This window comes from Callospermophilus lateralis, chromosome 3, assembly GCF_048772815.1.
Source record: "Callospermophilus lateralis isolate mCalLat2 chromosome 3, mCalLat2.hap1, whole genome shotgun sequence".
NCBI classification, from domain to species: Eukaryota; Metazoa; Chordata; class Mammalia; order Rodentia; family Sciuridae; genus Callospermophilus; species Callospermophilus lateralis.
In genome coordinates, this window is record NC_135307.1 from 94,658,675 (window position 1) to 94,685,370 (window position 26,696).

Sequence of the window (26,696 nt, forward strand, 5' to 3'; positions counted from 1 at the left end):
TTTTTTAATGCATAATAGTAGAATATATTTTGACATATTATACATATATGGAGTACAACTTCCCATATATCTGGTTGTACATGATGTGGAATTATATTGGTCATGTATTCATATATGAATATATATGAACATAGAAAAGTAATGTCTGATTCATTCTACTAACTTTCCTACTCCCAACTCCTCTCCTTTCCCTTCATTCCCTTTAGTCTAATCCAAAGTATTTCTATTTTTCCATACCCACCCTTACTGTGAGTTAACATCTGAATATCAGAGTTTTTGTTTGGGGAGATTGGCTTATTTCACTATGCATGATAGTCTCCAATTCCATCCATTTACCAGCAAATGCCATAATTTCATTTCTCTTTATGGCTGAGTAATATCCCATTGTGTACATAAACCATGTTTTCTTTGTCCATTCATCTGTTGAAGGGTACCTAGGCTGGTTCCATAGTTTAGCTATTGTAAATTGAGCTACTATAAACATTGATGTGGCCATGTTATTATAGTATGCTGATTTTAAGTACTTTGGGTGTACACCAAGGAGTGCGATAACTGGGTCAAATGGTGGTTCCATTCCAAATTTTCTGAGAAATCTCCATTCTGCTTTCCAGATGCACCAATTTACAGTCCCACCAGTAATGTATGAGTGTATCTTTTTCCCCACATCCTCACCAACATTTATTGTTATTTGTATTCTTGATAATTTCCATTCTGACTGGAGTGAGATTACATCTCAGTATGGTTTTCATTTTGCATTTCTCTAACCACTAGCCACTAGAAATGTTGAGCACTTCCTTTGCTCATTTATTGACTAAGGTTTTTTTGTTTTTTTGTTTTTGTGTGTGTGTGTGTGTGTGTGTGTGTGTGTGTGTGTGTTAAATTTTTTGAGTTCTTTATATATCTTAGAGATTAATGGTCTATCTGAGGTGCAGGTGGCAAAGATTTTTCTCCCATTCTGTAGGCTCTCTCTTCACATACCTTATTGTTTCCTTTGCTTTGAAGAAGCTTTTTAGTTTTATTCCATCCCATTTGTTGATTCTTGATTTTACTGCTTATACTTTCTTGTTAAGAAAGTTGGTTCCTAAGTCAACATGATGAAGATTTGAGACTACTCTTTCTTCTATTAGGTGCAGGGTCTCTGGTCTAATGCCTATGTCCTTGATCCACTTTGAGTTGAATTTTGTGCAGGGTAAGAGATGGGGATTTAACTTAATTTTGCTACATATGGATTTCCATCTTTCCCAGCACCATTTGTTGAAGAGGCTATCTTTTCTACAGGAAAAGAAGAATTCAAAAACTATCCCTGTTTGCCAATGACATGATTCTGTACTTAGAAGACTCAAAAAACTCCACAAGAAAACTTCTAGAGCTCTGAAGTAAATTCAGAAAGGTAGCAGAATATAAAAATAACACCCATAAATCAACTATTGTCCTATATATAAGTGATGAATCAACTGAAAAAGAAATTAGGAAAATTACCCAATTCACAATAGCCTCAAATAAAAAAATAAAATATTTGGGAATCAAATCTAACAAAAGAGGTGAAAGACCTCTACAATAAAAACTATAGAACACTAAAGAAAGAAATTGAAGAAGACCTTAGAAAATGGAAAGATCTCCCGTGTTCTTGGATAGGCAGAAATAATATTGTCAAAATGGCCATATTACCAAAAGAGCTAGAAATATTTTTTAATATTTATTTTTTAGGTGTCATTGGACACAATATCTTTATTTATTTACTTATTTTTATGTGGTGCTGAGGATCGAACCTAAGGCCCCGCACGTGCTAGACAAGCGCTCTACCGCTGAGCCACAATCCCAGTCCAAAGAGCTAGAAAGATTTAATGAAATTCCTACTAAAATTCCAATGATGTTCTTCATAGAAGTAGAAAAAAATACTCATGAAATTTATTTGAAAAAGTAAAAGACCCAGAATAGCCAAAGCAATCTTTAGAAGAAAAGTGAAGCAGGAAGCATCACAATACCAGACCTTAAATTATATTACAGGGCTGTAGTAACAAAAATGGCATGGTATTGGCACCAAAACATACAGGTAGACTCATGGTACAGAATAGAAGGCACAGAGACAAAACCATATAAACACAATTATCTCATACTAGACAAAGGCACCATAAACATACATTGTCATAGTTCTTAAATCCACTTAGGACAAGGACGATGCATGTGGGCATACAGGAAAAATGAATAAACCAAACAGGCTGACCATCCTCTGTTATTTCTAACATATTTCCAAAATGATTTATTTATCTCAGCTTCTTTGATTCTGATACCTGGGTGGATTCTAAGAATATAATTTTTTGTATTTCTTCAGATAACCCTGTTACTGGCATATTACTTTTTGAGGAGATTAACAGAAAAAAAACAAACAAACAGTGGTTCATGTTCCTTTACATAAAATAAGTGACAATGGACAAATAGACTGACTATGTGCAGACACTCTACTCAGTCTTACCTCCTTCAGGAAACACAAGTATTTCGATATGATACTGTCACCACTCACAGACACTATTTATTTTTATATGGTGCGGAGGATGGAACCCAGTGCCTTACACATGCCAGGCAAGCGCTAAACCACTGAGCCACAACCCCAGCTCCTAGTCCAAGTTTTATTCAGGAGTAAGAGAAGGATTTATCCCAGGGAAGAGAACTAGCCATTTGGAGAATAGAATGGTTAGTTGGTTTCATTGGTACACCCTGAGTCTTGCTCATTCAGCATGTGTGTGAAAACAGTCTTTTTAAAAATTGATCATGACTACATATAACCATAAAGTTCTAATAAAAGAAAAAAACACAAAAAAGTCTATTTCCTTGTAAAAAATCCATCTATTCTTTGTGACTCTTTAGGAAAGATATAGTGACTCTTGGTAATAGTAATAGTCAGCAGGTGACTGTCATTTAGCTTACTTTTTGGGAACACACCCAACTTGTAGAAGTAATTTTAGCATTTCAAAATGGCAAATCATATTGGTTGTCTTTTACCAAAATATTCTCTCATACTTTTATTCTTAAATTCATTTAAAGATAAATAAAGAAATGAACATAAAAAATAAGATAAATAAAATTGGTCATGAACCAGTATAGGGAGGGTTTTGAATCACATAAATATGCATTTCTCAGTATCTCCAAAAGCTTGGCTAAGAATTGCCCAACCTACAGCTAAAGGGAAGAAAGAAAGACAATATATAAAACTTCCCAATCCCACTAAAGAGTGTGACTTTTGCCAGGCACAGTGGAGCACGTCCAGGAGACTGAGGCGGAGGATCATGAGTTCAAAGCCTGCTTCAGCATCTTAATGAGGCCCTAAGCAACTCTGCAAGACTCTGTCTCTAAATAAAATACAAAAATGGGCTGGGGATGTGGCTCAGTGGTTAAGCACTCCTGGCTTCAATTCCCTGTTACAAAAAAAAAAAAAAAAGTGACTTTTAGTGACATAACTTTGGCATGAGATCTAAGCTTTGCTTTCCAGATCTCTAGATCTCAGATGCAGATCTAGATTCTTTTCATCCCACTTTGATTCCAGGCAGACCCACAGTTCTACTATTTGGTATCAAGCACGATACTAAGGTTTAAAAGATTCATCTTCTGTTGTTCTCATTTTCATCTGGTTTCCTAACTGAGTAGTCATGAGCAAGAGGATGAGAACTGATTCTTATGGGATAACAGATCCTTCTTTGGTAGTTTTACTTGTTTGGGACATAACAGTTATTTTGTTTTAGAAAATTCTAAATTCAAAAGTTTAGCTTCTTGGGTCATCCACCAGATGGTGCTGTGGGATTGCAACAGGGAGTACACACCTTAGGAAAAAGGAGCTCAAAGAAGCCGGCCTGCTGTCAGTTCATGGTTAAGGGATGTCAACAGTGCGATAGTGCATGTACTTCATAACCGCGACATAAATATAAATTAAGTCTCCATTTAATTGTTTTAAGTTTTGTTTAGTGTTTGTTTGTTTGTTTGTTTTTAACTTTCTTCAGAGACTCAGAACTATGGTCTTCCTATATCCATATAATTCTGATAAACTGGGGCCTCTTACAGACTAAATCCAGAGAAAATATTCAAACCTTCCTGGACTGCTACACACTTGGAGTAGAATTAGAAGAATATGGATTTCCTCATTGACAGCAATTACAGAGGAAAGCTGTATTAGTCACTAGGTAAACTCAAAACATTCTTACTGGAAATTGCCTTTTCAACAGAAAGGGCCTTTTATAAAATGAAGAGTTCACAAAAGGGTCCTAGCTAAGATGGGGGGAAAAAATGACAACTGTCTGATTTGCATGCACTAATGTGAAAGGTGAATTAAGCACATGGGAGACAGTGGGAACATTGAGGATTACTAGCAGGATGCCTGGTCTCCTCTGTCCACCTCCACTTCCTGACAGTCATACTCTCGGCCTCATTCCTGCCATCTGGCTCCTGGCTTCACTAGTCCACCAAAATTCTGCTTCCCAAGGTGAATTTAATTTCAGGACTGAATTGCATTTGCCATCTAAATTTCCCTAATGTCTTCTCCAGGAGAAACTTGCCATTCCTTATTCTTGGGAAGCACTCATTCTGATTTCCTTCTCTTCTGCTCCTGATTACTCTGGAGCATCATACTATCTTTGACTTCTCCCATTCCCTAAAATCCTCAGCCTTCTTCTTTCTAGATTCCTTCTTTGGTTATCTCATTAACTCTTATAGTTATATTCTAGCTTTTACAAACCTGCACTGAAGGTGTTCTTTTTCTCTCTCCCTGGATCCCTCCCCTCTTTACCTTTTTTTCTTCCTCTATCTCCCTACTCTCAAGACCCACTCCTTGGGCTTCTCCTGTCTGTCATTTTTACCTAGATGGACCAAATTCACTAGGTAATTTTATAACATCATCTTTATGGTTTCATTATTTTTAATCAAGGATTTAGAACATTTTTTCTAATGTTTGTAATGTTCATTGTAAAATTTTTAGAAAATTTAAAAAGTACTAAAAAGAAATAAAAATTGCACAAAATCTTACTATCTAAGGACAACCACTATTCATAATTTGGTATGTGTCTTTCAACCTTTTTTTGTGTGTATCTTCACCCCAAAACTTACCTGGGGTCACACTAATCATACTGCTTCATATTCTGCTTTCTGTACTTAATAGCATTAAGAATATTTTCCCCATATCATCACTTACTCTTCAAAATAGTCTTAATTAATGAATAATAATACATGATATGGATCCAGCTGAATGATTTTCCATTTATAAATATTGAATTAAATTTATTTGTCCTGTTATATAAATAATATGACAATGATCTGTACTGCTTAATCTTTGTGCATGTCCTAATTACTTCCTCAGAAGTGACACTGCTGGTTTGAACATGTCTTCATTGATGCAAACTGTCAAATTGCTCTGAAAAATGCTTGAATTTATACTTTTTATCAGCAGTGTTCAAATGTTAATTACTACTCACATTTTGCCTTTTTTTTCAATGTTTGAAATTTGAAAATAAAATATGGTGTTAATTATAATTTATGTGTCTTTGATACTGAGACTAAATTTTTTTCCCCAAAATGTTTCTTAGTGCCTTGTAATGTTCTTTTGCTCAGGATCTGGAATTGGTCCTTTCTCATATTGGCTGGTTACCTTAAGAAAATACCTTACTTTTCTCAATTCCAAGGGCTTTTTTTTCCTGTAAAAAAGGAATAGGCTGGGGAGTGCTTGCCTCACATGCCCAAGGCCTTGAGTTCAGAGCTAGCACCACAAAAAAAAAGAAAAAAAAGGAATAGTGTTGTGACCTACCTTATACGATTGTTGTTATGATTAAATGACTAAATGTGGACAAAATACTCTGAAAATTCCTGACATATGGTGAGTGTGCAACACATAGTAGCTATTTTATTTGCCCTATTTTTCCATTGTGTTGCTTGTCTTTTTCCTATTTTTGTTGAGAATTCCCATTTCTCTAGTGATACCACTCCAAATCATACAGCATAATAAAAATAGCTACAATTTATTACTTATTTACAATAAGTCAAACATTGAGATATTTGCATTGCAAACAATTCTCATGGAGTCCCTGAGAATATTTGATTTCTATTTCTACATCAACCTTCATGTCTAAATAATCATCAAAAACTTCAACCTACAAATTTGGTCTAAACTTCCCTTCCCTAGGTTCTTACCTATCATCCTCAACCTGCACAAAAACAAACTCAAAATGGATCAAAGATCAGTCAACAAATACATGAAAAAAATGTTCAACGTCACTAGTAATTAGGGAAATGCAAATCAAAACTACTTAAATATTTTATCTCACTCCGGTCAGAATGGCAATTATCAAGAATACAAAGCAACAGTAAGTGTTGGTGAAGATGTGGGGGAAAAGGTGCACTCATACACTGCTGGTGGCACTGCAAATTGGTGCAACCACTCTGGAAAGCAGTATGGAGATTCCTTGGAAAACTTGAAATAGAAACACCATTTGACCCAGCCATCCCACTTCCTCAGTCAATACCCAAAGGTCTTAAAATCAGCATACTGTAGTGAAACAGTCCTTTGGGATATCAATGTTCATAGCAGCTCAATTCACAATAACTAAATGTGGAAGCAACCTAGATGCCCTTCAATAGATAAATGGATAAAGAAATTGTGGTATATATACACAATGGAATATTACTAAGTATTAAAAGAGAATAAAAATATGGCATTTGCAGGTAAATGGATGGAGTTGGAGAATATCATGCTAAGCCAAGAAGGTCAATCTCCCAAAACTAAAGGCTTAATCTTCTCTCTGATAAATGGATGCTAATCCATAATGGGGGGGCATGGGAAAAAATGGAAGAACTTTGACTGGACAAAGGGGAAGGAGAGGAGAGAAGTGGGCATGGGAGCAGGAAAGATGGTGGAATTAATTAGACATCATTACCCTACGTACATGTATGACTGCACATACAATGCAACACCCCATCATGTATAACCAGAAAAATGAAAAGTTGCACTCCATTTGTGTACAATGAATCAAAATGCATTCTTCTGTCATATAGACCTAATTAAAATAAATAAATAAATCATTTAAAAAAATAATAATAATAAAGGAAACATTACAAGACATTAAAAAATAGATCAAAGACATAGGAATTGGATCAGAAACTATGCAACATCTATAAGAAAATATAGGGTCAACACTCCAACATAAAGGTGCAGGTAACAACTTCCTCAATAGGACTCTTAAAGCTCAAGAAATAATATATTGAAAATTCAAAAGAAAGCTTATTAATAAATGAGATAGCATGAAATTAAAAAGCCACAGTAAAGTAAACAAGAATGTGCAGAACCTTCAGAATGGGAGAAAATCTTTGCCAGCTACTCTTCCAACAGAGGATTTATATCAAGAGTATATAAAAACTAAAAAAAAAAACAACACCATAAAACAAATATCCCAATTAATAAATAGGCAAATGAACTAAGCAGACACTTCTCAAAAGAAGAAATGCAAATGACCAACAAATATATAAAAGATGTTCAACATCTTAAGTATTAGGGAAATGCAAGTCAAAACTACACTGAGATTTCATCTCACTCCTATTAGAATGGCAGTAATCAAGAATACAAACAATAACAAATGCTGGAGAGAATATGAACACTGTTGGTGAGATTGTAAATTATAGCAACCACTATAGAAATCAGTTTGGAGGTTCCTGGAAAATCCAGGAAAGGAACCATCATATGACTCAATTATACCACTCCTTGGTATTTGTCCTAAAGAATTAAAGTTATCATACTATAGCAATACATGCATACCCATGTTTACATTGATATAATTCACAATAGCCAAACTATGGAACAGCCTAGATATCTGTCAATTAATGAATAGATAGGGAAAATATTATATATATATATGATGTTTTATTTAGTGACAGAGAAACATAAAATTATGTCTATTTGCAGAGAAATAGAAAAACCTGAGAATATTATGTTAAGCAAGATAAACCAAACTCATAAACAAGGACTGTATGCTTTCTTTATGTGGAAACTAAAGAGGAAAAAGGAAAATAAAAGGGAAGGAGTGGTGGGAGTCCTATGAAAAGTGAAGGGAGACCAGTAGAGTAGAGGAGGGTGACCTGAGGGAAGGAGGAGGGATGGAAAAGGAGAAATATTGGAGAACTATATTGACCAAATTGTTACATTGTGTCCATTTATATATCCAATAATAAATCCTACCATTATATATAATTATAGTGCACCAATAAAAAATTAAATTTTTAAAAAACTGTCCCTTGCTTCTCCAAGGCAGTTTAGAACTAATGAGATATCCCTGGAATTGGACTCACAAACTCCAGACTGGTTTTCTGCCCTCCAATATCACTTTACAGATAAAACTGCCAAAAAATTATATTATAACCTCAGTAGAATGACAGAAGCCATATAATTTGTATAAAATTCACAATCTTTGATGGCTTCTAGTGACCTGAAACTGATACCTAATAATTATTTGTGGCCTCAAAAGCTGTGTCACTATCTCTTTGCAGATACCATGAATCCAGGGGCTTAAATGAGGGGGAAAGATTTAACATTAGATTAGTGTGCAAGCAGAGGTATATTAAGAACACAGTAGCTTCTCATGGGTCTTTTTTAACAAGATAAGTAAGAGAAGGGGTGAGGGTACAGGAAAACAAGAAACAAGTGATGGGGAGACAATTAACTTTCAAATCTAAGAAAAATATCCTATCTTCTAAGTAGAGACCTGTTTTCCTAAAGAAGAAACAAAGATGAGATGAAGGAGGAAATAAAATTATGCTTTGTCCATAATGTTATCTCAGTTATTCATCCTACCAACACCAGGTGGTAGTCGCTATTATTCCCAGTTTCACAATTAAAAAGTCAAGGTTTGAAGATGTGACAATCTGCCTAATATTATATAATGAAATGGTGGGAAAATTATTATTCTAACCCAGTCTTGCTTATCCCAACATTGATCTTATTTCATATATATATATATATATATATATATATATATATATATATATATATATGCTAATGGCTGAAAGAAAAACTGAAAGCTCTGTTGGGGCTGTTTCTCAAAGCCCATCGATGACCTCACTCAAGAGTTCTTATGAATGACTTCTCATAATCCACATGCCAGGATCCCTACATATCCCTTTCATGCATCTCATCTCTGACATACTACTCAGGCTCCATGGGAGCTTTCTAAGTGAATGTGCTGCATGATTTTCTCTGCCTGTTTCACTTAAGCAAGAAAAGGGATCTGAAAGCACATGGATTCATTCTTCATGGCCATTATTCTCAGCAACCAACTATGACTCTTGATTGCCTCACCACGGTTACTTAAGAACAATAACATGTGCAGATAAATTCAGTGACTGGTGGCAAAGCTACTATACATCTATGTTTCCTGACATGTTTTTTTCCTTTCATCCTGTTCTTTTCATGTTAGGAAAAGAGAAAAAAAAAGCTTCTTGTTCAGAGGTCTTTCCAAATATAAATATAACAAGCCATTATTCTCTAGGCAGGATTAAAAGAAGTTGCTCTTTGCTGGAATCCTTTGCCATGCTATTACTACACCATATTGTTCCAGTCTCTTCTGCCCACCCTTTGACTATTAACCATTTTTCATTATTTACCTTAGTGTGGTTTGATTGTAATGGAATATTTTGTAGTGTTTTTCATCTATTTCTTTCCTCTTCACTTTGCCATGTTCTTTTGGCAAGCATTTACTGAACATCTACTGTGTGTCAAGCTCTGTGCCAGCAGCTGATTCTCATCATTTCACTTCTGACAATCACAATTACTTCCAAATGGATCTCCCTGCTTCAAGTTTTTCCTTGACTTCACCTAATTCAGCCTGTTGCCAAACCATTCTTTATAAAGCTCTGCTTTAACAAACAGCACATCTACCCATTTCTTCACAGGATTAAGTCCCTATATATTACTCTTTTCTTTATGCCCTCTGGACACTTCTTAGACTTTTTTTTTCTTTCACATACATTCTGCAGTTTAGTATATTCTACTCATTTGCCCCCTAGAATGCCATATGTATTTCCACCACTGTGAATTAGAGCTCTTTTAAAAAATTTCCAAATCCTATTCCATATTCACTTACTAAGTAGTTTGGAGCAAACTCCATTCCTGGGGTGGCAAAGGTTCCTTAACTAATAGGTTTTAGTTAAGGAGGAGAACTGACCTAATCTCATCTCTAAGAGGAAGCCAAATGTCCTAGAGTTAGGAATGAGAAACAATGCTAACCACATCTGTCCAGCAATGTCCAACTACATGAGGAACTTCAGGCCCTTAAACCACAGTATGGCTGGATAATGAGTTTCTTAAGCAACCTCGCTAAAGTCCCAGGATGAGAGATCCAATCAACTCTTCCATTCGCTCAATCAACAAAACAGTTTTTGTGCATCACCTATGTACTAAGCATTGTAATGAGTACTTGGGAACAAGAATGAGTAAGAGAAATAGATTTCTGCCCTCATAGGAATTTTAGCCTCATAACATATAAACAAGTGCCATGAGTAAATAAGATAATAAAAATATGGGTGTTAAGAAGAGAAATAAAGTGTTATAATGCACCAGAGTAAGATGTGCTACTGGAAGTAGGAGGTACTATCAGTCAAAGGTCTCTTTATGAAAAATAAAAGTGACATTCCAGACTCCTGAATAGCAGCTCAACACACATGCACATATACACACATGCACTTACACACACACACACACACACACACACACACACACACACACATCAACGCCAATGCAGGCTGATAACTTCAATGGCTTGGGTCTTATGTGTATTTTACTTGCCCACTGGGAACATGCATCCAGCTCATGTAATCATAACCAAAACAGCTTCCCTTTTGAGTATACACATAGTTTATGGTTTTAGTTATAGTTAAAATTTTTAGTTTGTGGATCTCTCAGTGACAAAGATTTAAATCCTATCTACATATTTTTTTCTACTTTGCTAGCAAAGTTATTTATTTCCAACTTAAATACATAATATTTCTAAAATACAATATATCACTCTAGTGATACTCAATACTCTGAATATTAAAAATAACTGCCTTTTACTTTTTAAAGATGGTATATAACAGCTCTCAACAAAATCTAGAAAATGCTTTCCTTACCTCGTTGATTAACTGGGTCTTTAGCTACATAGGCAACATAGTCTGTAGTATCCTATAAAAAAGGGGGGGAAAGATTACATTTTAATGGGAAACATTTTTTTAAGAAATAAATTTTTTATTTTAGAGAAAAATAGATATAATAGCCTATTATTGTATAGATTATAGATTGATTTTAGTCATGTACTGTATGGGAAAGGAAAAGAATATTGGACAATATAAGCAATTTGACATATATATACAACATGAAGAAAAATGGACAAAATATATTCAAAGAAAAAAAGCTATTAAATTGTATGTCCTCTTCTATATCATGTGAAGAACACCATGACAGTTTTTCTACTTTACTTAAATGATATGCTGCATACATATATTTGAAGTGCCTGCACATCTAGATATAACTGCATCTGGACTCAACTTTTAGCTCATTGTTTATGGTTACATAAGGCCCATCATTAAACTTCAAAGTTCAACAGTGAAAAAAAAAAGGATTACATTTTAAGTTAATGAATTGTACCATCAAAAGATAAGAGTACATTTAGGACATGATACTGAAGCAAGGACTTAAATATGAATGTTTTTATTTCAAGAAAAAAAAAGCATTGCAGGAGGGACTACAATATATACTACACAATTTAACAATTATGGAGCCCATATTCTCTGTCCCTTGGAGAAAGAACTTGAAGATTAAAAATTTAGAGGCAGATTATGTCATTAAGAATAAAAAAAAGAATTCAGATAGGTGCTATTTTAGGACATATTCATTGAAAATATCTGGGTGCTATAACTCCTATGTTGAACATTGGAATATTAGGGATTATTCAATCACAAAGGTGTCATAAATGAGGATGTAGCATTGTGATTTCTCTGTTGTCCAAATAGAATGATGTACATCAGAAAACAAACAGATTAAAAGACATGTTGAGTTTTGTGTCTGTTAGCTTGCATGTATGCAGTGCAAGCTAACTTAAGGAATAATAAAGCAAAAAATACAATATATTTATTTGATCAATACATAGACAAAAATCTTTTTTAAAAAAGAGAATGCATGAAAAACTTAAGTTCAAAAATACATGTGCTACCAACTGTAAAAATAAACACACATAAAAAGCTACTTCACAATTCCAGCTTTTACTGAAAACAGTAACCTGATGAATGGTAAGATTTTAATAATTAAAGATGCTTTTTGTTATCTCTATTCTTGGAAAAAAAATACATACAATGCCCTTTGCAGATTAAAAGTATGACTCTCTAGTGGAAAGATGCAATCAACTGGCAGGAAATAAAAATCCATGTTTGTAATGCCCTCAAGGACAATCACTTAATAACTCACAGTGATTCATACAGGAAGTAGATAGCAGGGTCAGCATAACTCGTCTTGGGTTATTTTTAAAAATAACATACACCTAAATAAATTTCTCATGCAAAAAGAAAAAAAGATTTGAAATATATTCTAAGTAAATGAGGTTGTATATACGAGCTTTGTTTTATATTAACTTAGAAGAATAAAAACTGCTGAAGACACTCTCATTAAGTTGAAGAAGTGGCACAATGCCAGCAATGTTGTCTGGTGCAATTGATGGGAAAGAGGTCATGGGACCTCTCCAGACCTCAGGTTTCCTCATCTTCAAAACAGTCCTCAACATTCTAATAACTTTAAAATCCTGTGAGCACAAACATCTAGGAGAATTTGAAGAATGTTCAAAAGAATAACACAAATAGCACAGAAAATATTTTAAAATGTATTTAATTTTTTACATACTCGCAATGCATTTTTTAAATGTAGAAAGCACATAAGGCTTAGAAACATTTCCATTCAGAGCTGATAGAAGGAAAATAAACTTTTTTTTAGAGGACAGAAAATATAACAGTGAATAAAGGCCACAGGCAAGGAAGACTACTCAGTATTTTTGAAACTTGGAGAAAATCTGGTAGAAAGAAAATGCCTATGTTAGACCACAGGGACTTATAACTCAGCTTCCTACCTCTTGGACCCAGTTAGCTCTGAGAATCCTAAAACAATATGGGCATGTGTCAGTAATAATTACCTTTGTGACTATGTGCCAGGCACTGTGCTAGCATTTTACATATCATTTCACTGAAGTTTTGAAACACTGTGAGGCAATAGGGATCATTCCCAATCTTACGGCCAAGGACCCTGAACCTTAGGTTAAATAAATCAAGTAACTTGATTCCAACACCTAGCAATACACCACACTGTCTCCGAGACATAAAGGTAAAACTTCAGTGGGGGTTTGTTAGTGCTGATGCTTAGGATGGATTCATATTACTATTTAAATTTGAATCAATAAGCTTTCTCTACAGCCACAGAGAGCATAAGGATTCCACTCAATTCAACAGGCACACGTTTTTTCACAGTGTGCTAGAGATTTTTTGCTGTTTGTTTTTGATACAGACAGTGCTTTGGTGAATTTAAAGAAGTAAAGAAGGGCTGGGGTTGTGGATGAGTGGTAGAGCACTTGCCCAGCATATGTAAGGCACTGGGTTTAACTCTCAGCACCACATATAAATAAATAAATAAATTTAAGATCCATAAATAACTAAAAAATATACTTAAAAAAAGGACTAAAGAACAAAGGCACATAAAGAATAGATGAAAAGCCTTAAGATTCTGGAGAACAAGAACAGAAATCATGCAGGGCACACCTGAGTATAAATGAGGGTTTACACACTAATCCTAAAATGATAGCAACCCTTAAAACTTGAAAAGGGTATATTAGACCAAACACTAATAGTTATTTTTCACATTACACTTACAGAACACAAGACACAAGAAAAGTATGAGTTCCTTCATGTATGACCAAGCTATAATAGGTTAAAGAAAGGAGCTCATGCTGGTGGTTTTCAGTTTGGATTCACTGAGCCATCTCTGTTGTACAACCCTTCATGTCACTCCTGAGGATAGATTAAAAGGCTGGGTAAATCAAAGTCCAGAGCTACTTCTGGGCTCACATAGCAGCTGTGAAGCACCAGCCATCTTTCATGCCCTCTGTTTGCTAATAATTAGCCACCCATGGCGTCTGGCAGGGTGGTGAAGGGAGCTCTTAAAATTTGGTTCATTTATATTTGGTATCATCATGGAATTAATATAGCAGAAAATAAATGCACCCAAAAGTAAGGAAGCAGTGAAGCCTAAAAGGAAAAATTGTATATCTAAAAAAATAATAATCTTATAAAGGGTGTTTTTCTTTTATATGCTTCAAAGAAATTCAAAGGCAGATTGTCTTGGTTTATATGCTTAAATACTTTTGAGTCACTGGTAGCCAAAGCGAAGAAAAGTAATTCTGAATATTTTTAATGGATTAATTTAAATGGCACTTAGCTATTATACTTTACACAAAAGAACGTTACATAAACAATGAAGTGGAAGAACCTGCTCAAATACTTCAATAACCAGTAAATCAATCAATGATCTACCTACAGTAACTTCCACACTTTACATATCTATCACAGAGTTTAAACAAATTCAAAATATTGCAGTGATAACATCTGACAGATTTAGTTATTGTTTTATTTTTTAACTACCCTTTCATAGCTATCCTGGGTTTCCAGGTTATATGGCTCATCATATATGACTCTAAGTTTTATTCCTCAGTTAAAAGCGAGAAACTGAGCCAGGTGTAGTGGCACCTGTGAGTAATCCCAGCAGCTCAGGAGGCTGAGGCAGGAGGATAACCAGTTCAAAGCCAGCCTTAGCAACTTATCGAGGCCCAAAGCAACTTAGCAAGATTGTCTCAAAACAAATAAAAAGAGTTTGGGATATGTCTCAGTGGTTAAGTGCCCCTGGCTTCAATCTCTGGTTTAAATAAAAAGGGAGGGGTAAGAAACTGAATGGAATGGATAAATAAAAATCAACTATTAAACTGCATTTAATTGGCTCATTTCTCAAAGATATAATGTTTAATAATACTATATTCTTACCCACCCAGAATGTATTTATTATCTCCTCTGCAAAGTATTTGTTGTCTATTTGTATTCTCCATTAGTTTTCTGGATGTTATCAATGTTCATTATTTAAGCAATACTTTGCCCTGTTTTAACCTTCCAAATGTTTACAGGTACAAGAAAATGGCCAATAATATCACAGGGGAGCAAATTTATCCTTCTGTTCTCTCAGTTTAAACATTATTTAAAGGTTTGTTCCTTGTTCAGTCACATACTCCATAACTTCAGTGCCCCTATTCAAAGACTCTAGGTCCAGTAACAGTGCAGGAGGGAGTGAAGGAATGACACTCCAATCCACAAAGTAGGCTTGGAGAGAGAATTAAGCATAATTTATAGGAAATGAGCCCCACATTGTTTTTTTTTTTTGTGTGTGTGTGTGTGTGTGTATGTGTGTGGTGCTAGGGTTTGAACCCAGGACCTTGTGCATGTGAGGCAAGCACTCTATCAACTGAGCTATATCCCCAGTCCCACATGGGTTTCTTGATAGAACATAATTATAAGTTCTCTGACCAGCTAAGGTTTTTCTCCATGGGTTTTTACAAAACCATTCTAGATTAAGCCTTAGTTGATGGCCAGGATGGCAAATAGGCTTCACATATACCAAGTCCAGTTACTTAGTAGCCTGCCTAGAACTTTGTGTTGAGAAGAATTCTGAGAGTTGATTGGCAATACAAATAGACATACTTGTTTTTCATAGTCTTGGATGCTATCAACAAGAAGCTTACCAGATGACAACTTCATGGCTAATAACACAATGAAGTACTGTTAGCTCATCTACGAATCCAAATATTTTCATATTCTGTAACAGAAAATAGTTTGCCCAAGCCAAATTTGTATTACTTGTTACATGTAGCTATTCAAAATATAAAAAGATATTGGAAAAGACATATAGTGACTGATAGGCTTTACAAGAAAGTTCTTTTAACTTGTAAAAATAACTTATGAAGCCATACTTACAGGATCCCCTCCAGAAGCAAATGAAATTGATTGCATATGATGATTTGCAATAATCTGAAAAACATAAACAAACATATATAATACTATAAATTATTATTCCTAGTTATGTATAGTCTAACAGTAATGGACATACATGTATCCATTTTGTTTTTACCTTCTTAGCATTCCTTTGGAAACCACCCCACCATATTCCATAATAATCCATTTTTTATTGCTTTTTGATACTGGGAATTGAACTCAAGACCTTGCATATGCTAAACACATGTTCTGCCACTGAACCACACAACTCCTCTCTCAAATAATTTAATTCAAACCATTAGAGTCAGGTGGTTTTGACATGCCCATCTCACTGCCCCTCCCTACCTAGATGAACAAGATTCAGGTATATCCAATCAGATATAGCAAAACCAATCAATGTTTTCTGAAAGGAAATGAGATGGCTGATAAGAGAAAATGCATCTCTCTCTGCCATTAAGAATGGTGTAAGCTCAAAGTTTCTGGGGATCATCTTTTGCTGCTACACGGGAAAAGCCTGCTGGAGTTCAAATTTTCCATCTGGAGAAAATCAGAGATAGAAAAAAGTCTGGTGGAAACATTTGTTACATCACTTTAACCAATATATTTTCTCCCTTTCATTTATATTTTTGTTTCTATTTATTGTTTTTTGCATAGTTTGAATTTGGTTTCAGTCATTTACCATCAAGTGGATATGCACTAAGAACATTAAGATTGCCAGTAAGTCAAGTAAGACTCAACATGTAAACTGCATTAATTAGTCAAGAAGATTGTCTCTTTTACTTGAGATTCTGTTTGTTTGCTGGTTTGGCATTCTTAGTATAATAAATAACCAATTTGCAGAGATTATTTGTTACACAGGTTTAAAGTTTCATTAAAATACCAACTATAGACTATTGACTAATCCTGTTTTCAGAACTGAGTGACAGAATTAAAATTACATATATATAACCAATCAATTCTACTCCTACACATATATTCAACAGAATTGAGTAAATATGTGCAACAAAAGATAACCTCAAGAAAGATAAAAAATTCCCTGTTTAAAATAGCTCTAAACTGGAAAAAATTCCAATGATGATCCTTATGATATTCAAACAACAATGATGTGTCTGTTAAACAAAAGAAGCCAAACACAAAGAATATATACTGCATGATATAATTTATTTAAGTTCAAAACCAGGCAAAATTATCTTATTGTGTTTGCAGTCAGGACAGTGGCTATTTCTGAAGCACAGGAAGGGGGTAAAGTGATTTTACTGGGATGGTACAAATGATCTGGGTAGTGATTACACACATATGTTCATTTTGTGATAAATTACATGTTATTTATTTGCTTTTCTATATATTTCAGTAAAACAAAATCAATATACAAAGATCAATGTCAATATCATGTATCAACAATAGTTGATTAGACACTGTATCCAGGGGGCAAAATGGGAGGAACATTTTAAAAAGGTATACTTAAGTATAAAACTAATAAGAATCATGAAAATCTTTTTAGAAACTCTATTGAAGAGTATAAGATTTGAATAAATAGAAAGATACATATCACCTTATAGATGAAAAGATAACAAAGGTCAATTTTCTTCCCTTAAATTAAGCTATAAATTCCATCTAATTCTAATAAAAATGCTACCAATGTCATTAATAGAACTTCTCAAGCTGCTTCTAAATTAATATGGAAGAATAAATGTGGAAAAACAGTTAAAGCAATTTTAAAATAACAATTACACAAAATTTCCCTCATCAGATAGCAGATATAGTATAAAAAGACATACTCAGGCTGCTTCTAATATTCAAAGGAAGAATAAATGTGCAAGAAGAGCTAAGGCAATTTTTTAAAGAACAAAAACAAGATTTTCCTTATCAGAAAGCAAGACCGCATTACTGACGTATAAAAGTCAGGAAGAAAAAGAAAAAAACTTAAATTTGATTACATAAAGATTAAATTTAAAACTGTTTATACAAGACCCTTAAACAAGACAAACAAGGGTCACAGAATGTACTTCTAAAATGAAAAAAGAGAGTATTCACATGCAGAATTTATAAGGAATTCTCATAATTTAGTAAGAAAATGAAAGAAACCCCAAATAAGATCAGTTAATTCACAGAAGGAATACAAATGTTCCATGAATCATACTGAAAGATAACCAACTTCTAAGATAAACTAATGCCAAGAACGATAAGACGAGATACCACCATTAAGTTGATAAAATCTTGAAGTCCAACAATATCAAGTGTGCAAAGGCTGTGGATAGTCTCAAACGAAGCTAGCTAAACTTAAATTTGTGGAGAAACTTCAGAGAGCAATTTGACATATTTAAAATGACATATACATACACTACGATTCCACCTCTCCACTTCTAGGTATTTATTCTAGAAAAACATTGGCACATGTAGATGTTCATTTATCCGTTGTTTATAACATCAAAAACAACAACAACAACACACACACAAATTATCCGTCCATGATAAGGTCAACTACAGTATATTTACATAAATGAGAAAAAAAAAGAAAAAAGTTAAATTTTTATGACATTGTTGAGGCTTATTTTCCCTTTAAATGGAAGACGGGTTAAAATACATACAAAAAAATCGCAAAACCTCTTTTTTTTTTTTTTCTACAAGTTACATAGAGATTCATGCAAATACAAAATAAGTGTGTGTGGGGGAGGGGGGTTCTTAAAAAAAAAGCACCAAATTGATAATCGTGGAAAGTCAGCTCCTGGGAAAAGATATAGAACTAAGCATTTCTTCACAATTTTTAAAGAAAATAGCGTTATTATTTGCGAATTTAACTTTTTTAAATAACAAAAATTCAAAAAGCAGCCTGGGTCATTTGTTAATATGTTGCCCAGTGGTTGCGGTTATTGTCTGGCCTGGAGACGTGGATTCACAAGTCATTTGAGCAAGGATTAAAGGTAAACTAAAGGCTTGAAGCGACTGCCAGGGGGAGGGAGAGGGAGGGAGTGGGATGGGAGTCTGAAGTGCTGCTACAGAGGCCACGTATTTTACAGTTCACAGCATCATAAGCTGAAGTACTACGTCATGCTCTTGAATTCAGTCTCAAGGCAGAGTTGAAACGGTCAAATCAAAACCCACCCAGCTAACATTCCCCGAGGAACGCGAGCGTTCCCCACCACACTTGCGCGCCGATCGTGCTTCGGCGTTGGGGCAACGCGCGTGCGCAAGAGATTACGCAAGCGCGCAGCGTTTGCTCACGCGCACAACCGCTCGTCCGCGCATCTCTTATTTTGCCGAAAGCGCTTTGCAGGAGACTGAGCGGTTTCAACAATGTCGGAAATGGCAGAGCTGTCCGAGCTGTATGAAGAGTGCAATGACCTACAGATGGATGTGATGCCTGGCGAGGGTGACCTTCCGCAGATGGAGGTAGGCAGCGGGAACCGGGAGCCATCCCTGAACCCCTCCCGCAACGGGGCCCCGCCACAGCTCGAGGAGGAAGGCCCAATGGAGGCGGAGGAGGCCCAGCCAATGGCGGCGCCAAAGGGGAAACGCGGCCTGGCTAACCGGCCCAACCCTGGGGAACAGCCGGGCCAGATCGCGGGCCCAGACTTCGAGAGCGAGGATGAGGGCGAGGAATTTGATGACTGGGAGGACGACTACGACTATCCCGAAGAGGAGCAGCTGAGTGGTGCGGGCTACAGAGTGTCAGCCGCCCTTGAAGAAGCCAACAAGATGTTTCTGAGAACATCCCGAGCAAGGGAGGCAGCCCTGGATGGCGGGTTTCAGATGCATTATGAGAAGACCCCGTTTGATCAGTTAGCTTTTATCGAAGAGCTTTTTTCACTTATGGTGGTCAATCGTCTAACCGAAGAACTCGGTTGTGATGAGATTATTGATAGAGAGTAGTTTAATGCAGATAAGAGGAGGAAACTACTTGAGGAGAGACCCAACTTTCCGCTGTTCTTTGGGTTCATTCCAAATTGTTCTGTGGCAATGAAAAACTTGATTCAGGGGGGAAAAATTGGTTTTTGTTTTTCAGAATACATGACAATAGGACAGTGATTGCACAGTTGTGAAAAGACAAAGAATCATGAAAGAAAAGGGGTCTTAAGACTGTTGAAATCTGTTTTCCAAGAATGTCCTGAAACACCTATGGCTTTGACTTTGTTATTGATCGAGATTATTTTCCTTCCACTGGGGAAGATATCTACTATTTGTTAGTCTGTAAAGAAGGTTTTACAAGAGTAAATCATGACCAAGACAAACTGCCGATACAGGAGCCCCTGATAACGAATTCTAAGAGGGGAAAAAAACCGAAAACATACAAGTTATTTGGACTGAAAAACCTGTTGAGAAACTCAGAATTCTACTTCGTGATCTAGCCAAGTCATGGTTATCAAAGGCTAAATTTTCAGTGTAAGATAAATTGAGTATTCATTTACAAAAGGATAAGTGAATTAAAATATATGTATCACATATGCTATATCTTAAAATGTGTTTCCTAGAGCATCTGAAATTTTGTACGTGCATTTTGATCATTTATAAAACCGTGATTTATTAATTCAGGAAAATATTGACATGAGTTTTAAAATAAAAAATTAATGTCTTCTTACAAAGTTTCAAATTTTGACATTAAAATGTATGTGGAAGTACCAAAAAGACAAACTATTTCTAATACCCTTATATACTAGGGAAGTTTTGTTTTGCTTGCTGTTTTTCGTTTAATTTGACAGGTGAAAGACTTTAGTTGAACTTGGTATTGTAACAACTGTTGGTGAAAATTGTCAAGTGAAAGGAAAGCCCTCTACTTTAAAAAGACTGCACATTAATTATGCTGTCAACCTTTGAAGGTTTTAAACCTGCTCAGAAATTCACCTCAGTATCTGAAGTTTCCCTCTGTCTCCTCCTCTAATTAAACTTGTTATTCCTTATGCACCAGCATTGGAGATAATAAAATTTCTTGTTCTGTGTATTTTGTTTGGCTATTAGTATTGCATATGTACTTTGTATACTACTTTTTATTTTATGTATCACTACACCCACTTTGTGGTTTAAACAGCCAGTATTTTAAGAGGAAATTATCCATCTGCAAATTTACAAATTAATTTCTGGAAATCAAACAATTACTACCTATAAAAATTTGCCTCCCTAAGGAAACCTGTCCTATCAATGAGCATGTTGCATGGTTATCAAAAGCCAGAAGTTCCATGCAAGTAAGTTATCAGAAGGCTATGCCAAGCAATAGGAGTATACCAACAAGTCTTACCATGAACAGTAAAAGGGTTCTACAGATGGCAGTTAAATACAGATTCAGTGTAATAGGACCACTCATATCCTTACTTTACAGCCATCCTGTCTTTTGGTGTGGGGGAGTCCAATAAAATACAGGACTGACAAGGATAATAAGATCAAACATTGGCTTGGTTGGGAAGGGAAGGGAAAGATGGAGGAAAGAAAAGAGGTAAATGTTGTTCCTTAATCCTACTGCCTCCCCAATACCTCGGGTCTTCCATTAATTTCTCATCTAGCTTGTAACTACAGTCAGATGAGTCTGGGACTTGAGGTGGAGAGATGCCAGTGTACAATAAACATGTCAAGTAAGATGGGCTTAAAAAAGAATCTACAAACAAGTTGAGATTGTTTCTGGGACTGAGTACAGAACTCCCTATTGCTTTTTTGGGGGGAGGAGGGGTTACTGGGGATTGAACTGGGGCATTCAACCACTGAGCCACATTCCCATCCCTATTTTGTATTTTATTTATAGATAGTTGCATGGTACCTCACAGCTGCTGAGCCTGACTTTGAACTCACAGTCTTCCTGTCTCAGCCCCCAGAGCTGCTGGGATTATGGACATGTGCCAGGGCACCAGGCTTCCTGTTGCATTTGTAGGTTCATCTTGGGGAGAAAGACCTGGGCTCTGAAACTGATGGTTTGTTGCTCTTAAAAAGAACTAAGAATAGTAGTAGCACAGGCCTGTAATCCCAGTGACTCAGGAAACTGAGGACGAAGGATTCCAAATTAGAAACTAGCCTCAGCAACTAGTAAACTGTCCCAAAATGAAAAGTACAACTGGGGATGTTGCTCTGGTAAGGTGCCCTTGGCTTCAATCCTCAGTAACACACAAAACTGTAAGCTGAGACCACTGAAATAGTTGTTCATATTTACTGAAAATAAAAAGTTAACATCTTCTAATTTATATTTATTTATTTATATATATATATATATATATATATATATATATATATATATATATATATATATTATATTTAATGTTAAGGTCGCAAAATGGAACCAGACTGCCTGATTCAAATTTGGGCTCCACTAAATTACTTCAGTAACAGTAAATTCATCTCTCTGGTTGGGTCCTAAACTGAAAATAGTAATTGGATGTGCCTTACAAATTGTTAGGATTAAATGCATCTATATGTATGTATAAAATACACATACAAAAGATATACATATGTATATATACATATGTATATATATATTATACACACAAATATATCTTCATTTAGTGGAAACAAGAAGGGAGTTCTGGGGTATTCTGATTTTGCAAGGGGTAGGGGATTTGGGGTAGGATTAGAGAATTTAAAGGAGTTTAAACATACAGAGTGTGTTTGGGGTTGTCTATTTTCCAGATGGTGTGTATGTGTGTCCCCATATGTATTATGTTTCCTTACATCATATGTCCCACATTGGCTACCCCAGGTCTATTTTGTTTGGTTTATGCTAATAATTTAATGAAAGACCAATATCTCAATCCAGAGATAGCAGCTAAAAACACAGGTTTTCAATTTTTTTTTCCCCAAAGTGGGATATATGCCAGCCCTTAAATAGTCCTATGTTGCAAAACACATCTGATTCACCTTTAGGAAAGGTGTTTGTCAGGTTCTCTAGTGTCATCTCCCCATTATAGTGGCAAGTAGCACTCACCATTTATCATTATGCTTGCACCCCTGTTTTTTTCTTGTGCCCGGACAGTTTGCATTGCCTGGCTGCCCTCTAGATATTTGAAGTTGTTTCTTCTCGTAGAGACTAAATGATATATCTATTTCTCAATGACCTTTTTTTTTTAAAAAAAAAAATCTGTTTATTACCCTTCTCAATTTAATAGCTATTAGAGTTAGTGACAGTTTTTGAAATGAATCAAGAATTGGTGGGAGTGGGAACTACTGAGACATTTTTGTTTAAGGCCCTAAAATATTATAGTCTCCTTTATTTATAGTTTCACTTTCCTCAGTTACGTTACTTATGGTCAACTGCAGTCTAAAAATTTCTGGAAAATTCTAGAAATAAGTGATTCAAAATTTTAATGCACACCATTCTGATTAGCATGATGAGATTTCATGCTATCCTGCTTGATCCCATACAGGACCTCAATCATCCTTTACCCAGCATATCCACGTTGTATACATTACCTGCCCCACAGTAACTTAGCCCTTTCAGTATCAGTGAATCCACTATCATGGTATTTTGGTGCAAGTAATCCTTCTTTTACTTAATGCCACAAAACAAAATAGTAGTAAGATAGGCAATTTGGATATGCCAAAGAGAATTCATATAGTGCTTCCTTTAAGTGAAAAGTTGAAAGTCTTTGACTTAATAAGGAAAGAAAAAATCCTATGCTGAGGATGCTATGATCTACCTTAAGAACAAAACAATATATATAGGGTTTGGTTTGCACTGGGGTTTCAGGCAAGCACTGGGGGCTTAATACAGTAGTTTTGCCCCCACAGATAAGGCAGAACTACTGTATTAAAGTATGTCAAGAAAGACTGTTGCTTGTCACATGTGGTTGGCTCATGCCTGTAATTCCAATGGCTCAAGAGGCTGAGGCAGAAGGATCGAGAGTTCAAAGCCAGCCTCAGCAACATAGTGAGGCACTTACCAACTCAGCAAGACCCTGTCTTCAAATTTTTTTCGAAAAAGGGTTGGGGATGTGTCTCAGTGGTTGAGTACAAAGGTGCAATCCCCTGGTACCAAAAACAAACAAAACAAAAAGTCTGTTGCTTAAATTTTAAAACAAGGAATATATAAAACTCATATAACTTGTCTTTCCAAAATGTATTTTCTCATCCCCAAACATGGTAGTTGTTTAAACATTACATGTTTAATACAATTTTATTTTCTGCTTCTGAAGCACTGTGAAACATCTTCTAGGAGTAAATGTTTATATTCGTAATGATCTCAGTGACTGAAGATAAATGGGGCCACCTAAACAATAGGTGTTATCATCTATGCATATATCCATAAACTTGAACTTCTTTGTGTTTTCATTCCATAGTGTATCTTTAGAAGCTGAGAAGAGGGGGGAGGCATTAGCATTTCTTTTTATTTATTTATCTTAGAACTTCCAGGGAGAGCTTTCTTTAAACATTTAATTAATAAATCCTTTTCTCATGCTACATTTATAAGGTCTCTCTTCTTTACTGCCTTCATTCCTTGAACATTTTAGTTGCCCTTCCCATGAGATACATAAAGTTTCTTGAATTGAAGCATTCATGTTGGTACACCTCTACCTTCTTCCACTAGTCATCTCCCAGCACTGCAGAATAACTCCATATCAGCCCCCGAGTCTGAGATCAGTGAGATCCTGACTTTGGTCCCCACTCCAGCAGCAGGCTGAACACAAACCTACTCAATGCTATTACCAGTGTAGAAAATATGTGAGCTATTCTCAGAGGTACATCCTTGCTATAGCTACTGGTAGTAGAAGTTATCCATGCCCAATCTTACTACCTTTGTTTGGTCTGAAAAAAAATGATGGGCATGTAGTAACGCCACCTCTAACTGCTGTGACTTGAAGAAGATAGTAGAGGAGAAGTAGAGGCTGAAAATAAACTATGCCCATCACATGAAAAATAATTCTGTTCTTCATAAATTCAATTTCTTTCAAGCACTATTCAAAGGGACATTTCTAAAAACTGATCATTCAGTTCTGCACATAGACTGTCACCATGATATTTCCAGCTTTTCCTGCTCTTCCTGCCTTACAAAATTCTGAGGTAACTCAAGAGTTTCTAAATTCATGACTAAAAGCATTGAGCCTCTATGGTTATCATGTACATATAAAACTAAAATTTATAGCCACAGAACTCTTGAGGTCCAAGCATATGAATGACTTAACGAATGGTTCATCTTCCACCCAGATGCTTTGCATCTTCCAGGTTGGTACAGGACAAAATGTTATGCTATCATTATACCAGTGGTATCACCTCTCTTGGACCAATCTGTCAAGAACCAACTAGATGAGAATCTATTTTGAATTATTGCATATCAAGTATTTTCCTCTAAGATATTTTATATTAATGCATCAGCAATGCATTTTATTACATTGTTTTTAGTTTAGAAAATAAAACAGCCCTCAAAAACATGTACTTATAAATTACTGACAATTTTATGATTTTGTGTATTATGCTTTTCCCAGTAAGTACTTAGTACATATATGAAAAAAGTCTCTGAGAAGGAATGAGTAAATAGCAATACTAGATACCATGTGACTGGCACTGTACTAAATGATTTACATCCATTACCTCATTTAATCCTCTAGCCCTGTGAGATATTGTTAAATTCATCCTCTCAGAAACCCTATAATAGTCCTGTAACTTCATTTTCTGTTCTCTTCACTTCTCTCCCAGATATCTCAGAAAGATTTCTCAATTTTCCTTCCTCCTTCTTCAACTTACTTGGGAGTTAATATCTGACCATAATTGTGACTGGAGTGATGATTCTCTGCAAATAGAATTATGTAAAGGCAAAGTTATGAATTAATTTTAGACCCATTTGGAAAAAAAACAGGATTCACATCTCAAAGTCCTATCTAAATACCCAGAAATATCCTCCAGAATTATATATATATATATATATATATATATATATATATATATATATATATATGGGTTTATATATATGTAAGTATATATATGGCTTTATATATAAATAATTTAATAATAATTATTATTATTACTTAGAAACTTTCCATCATTTTGCATACACACACACACACACACACACACACACATATATCCCCTATGATACGTACTGTGCTCTGCAGTTCACTGGTGAGGAAAACTGAAACTCACAGTGGAAGGATGACTTGCTAATAAATGGAAAAGCCATAATTTCACCCCCACATAACCTTAAACTTAGTGTTTTATCATTACCAGTGCACATTAAGCCTTCCACAAATCGTTGAGCACTCCATAGAGTAAAACCTTAAATATTAAGAACTTTGAACTGTGCACTATATACTAGATAACAGAGAAAAATCAAATACCAATACATATAAACAACCTGATACAAGTAATTTAGCTTAAAAATTAAAACCAAGTCAAAAAGAATATCCTACTGTAGGTATATAATTAGCCATACCTATATATCTTTAATATTTGCTTCAGCAATGCTGTTCTATGAGAAATGAGGTTCATAATGAAAACTCGGGCATACTGTAGTATCATAAATCATCAAGAGAGAAAATAAGTTCACACAATAACATTGTAGAAAGCTTTCAACCACAGGAGTTGAAAGAAAATGTCTTTTGCTTAAATTTCTGTTAGCTACAACATTAACCCTGACATCACCTCTCTCCTTGGTCTGTCATCTGCACCCCAGTCCAATACACACTTCATTAATTCTGATAATGGAAATGCTTTCCCTTTAGGGA

At 35.3% G+C, this 26,696-nt stretch overlaps 2 protein-coding genes across 2 annotated transcripts in view; one reads left to right on the forward strand and one right to left on the reverse strand.

Annotated features, from left to right (window-relative positions):
- Positions 1–26,696, reverse strand: part of Shc4 (SHC adaptor protein 4) — a 137,593-nt gene that overhangs the window by 39,148 nt on the left and 71,749 nt on the right. The window contains exons 5-6 of the mRNA XM_076848556.2: positions 16,051–16,104; positions 11,131–11,182 (exon numbers count right to left, since the gene is read on the reverse strand). Of these exons, the coding sequence (XP_076704671.2) occupies positions 11,131–11,182; positions 16,051–16,104 (106 nt within the window). The remainder of the gene's footprint in view (positions 1–11,130; positions 11,183–16,050; positions 16,105–26,696) is intronic.
- Eid1 (EP300 interacting inhibitor of differentiation 1) lies at positions 19,278–21,004 on the forward strand. Its single transcript, XM_076848555.2, has one exon. The coding sequence runs from the start codon at positions 19,363–19,365 to the stop codon at positions 19,936–19,938; it is 576 nt and encodes a 191-aa protein (XP_076704670.1). The 5' UTR covers positions 19,278–19,362; the 3' UTR covers positions 19,939–21,004.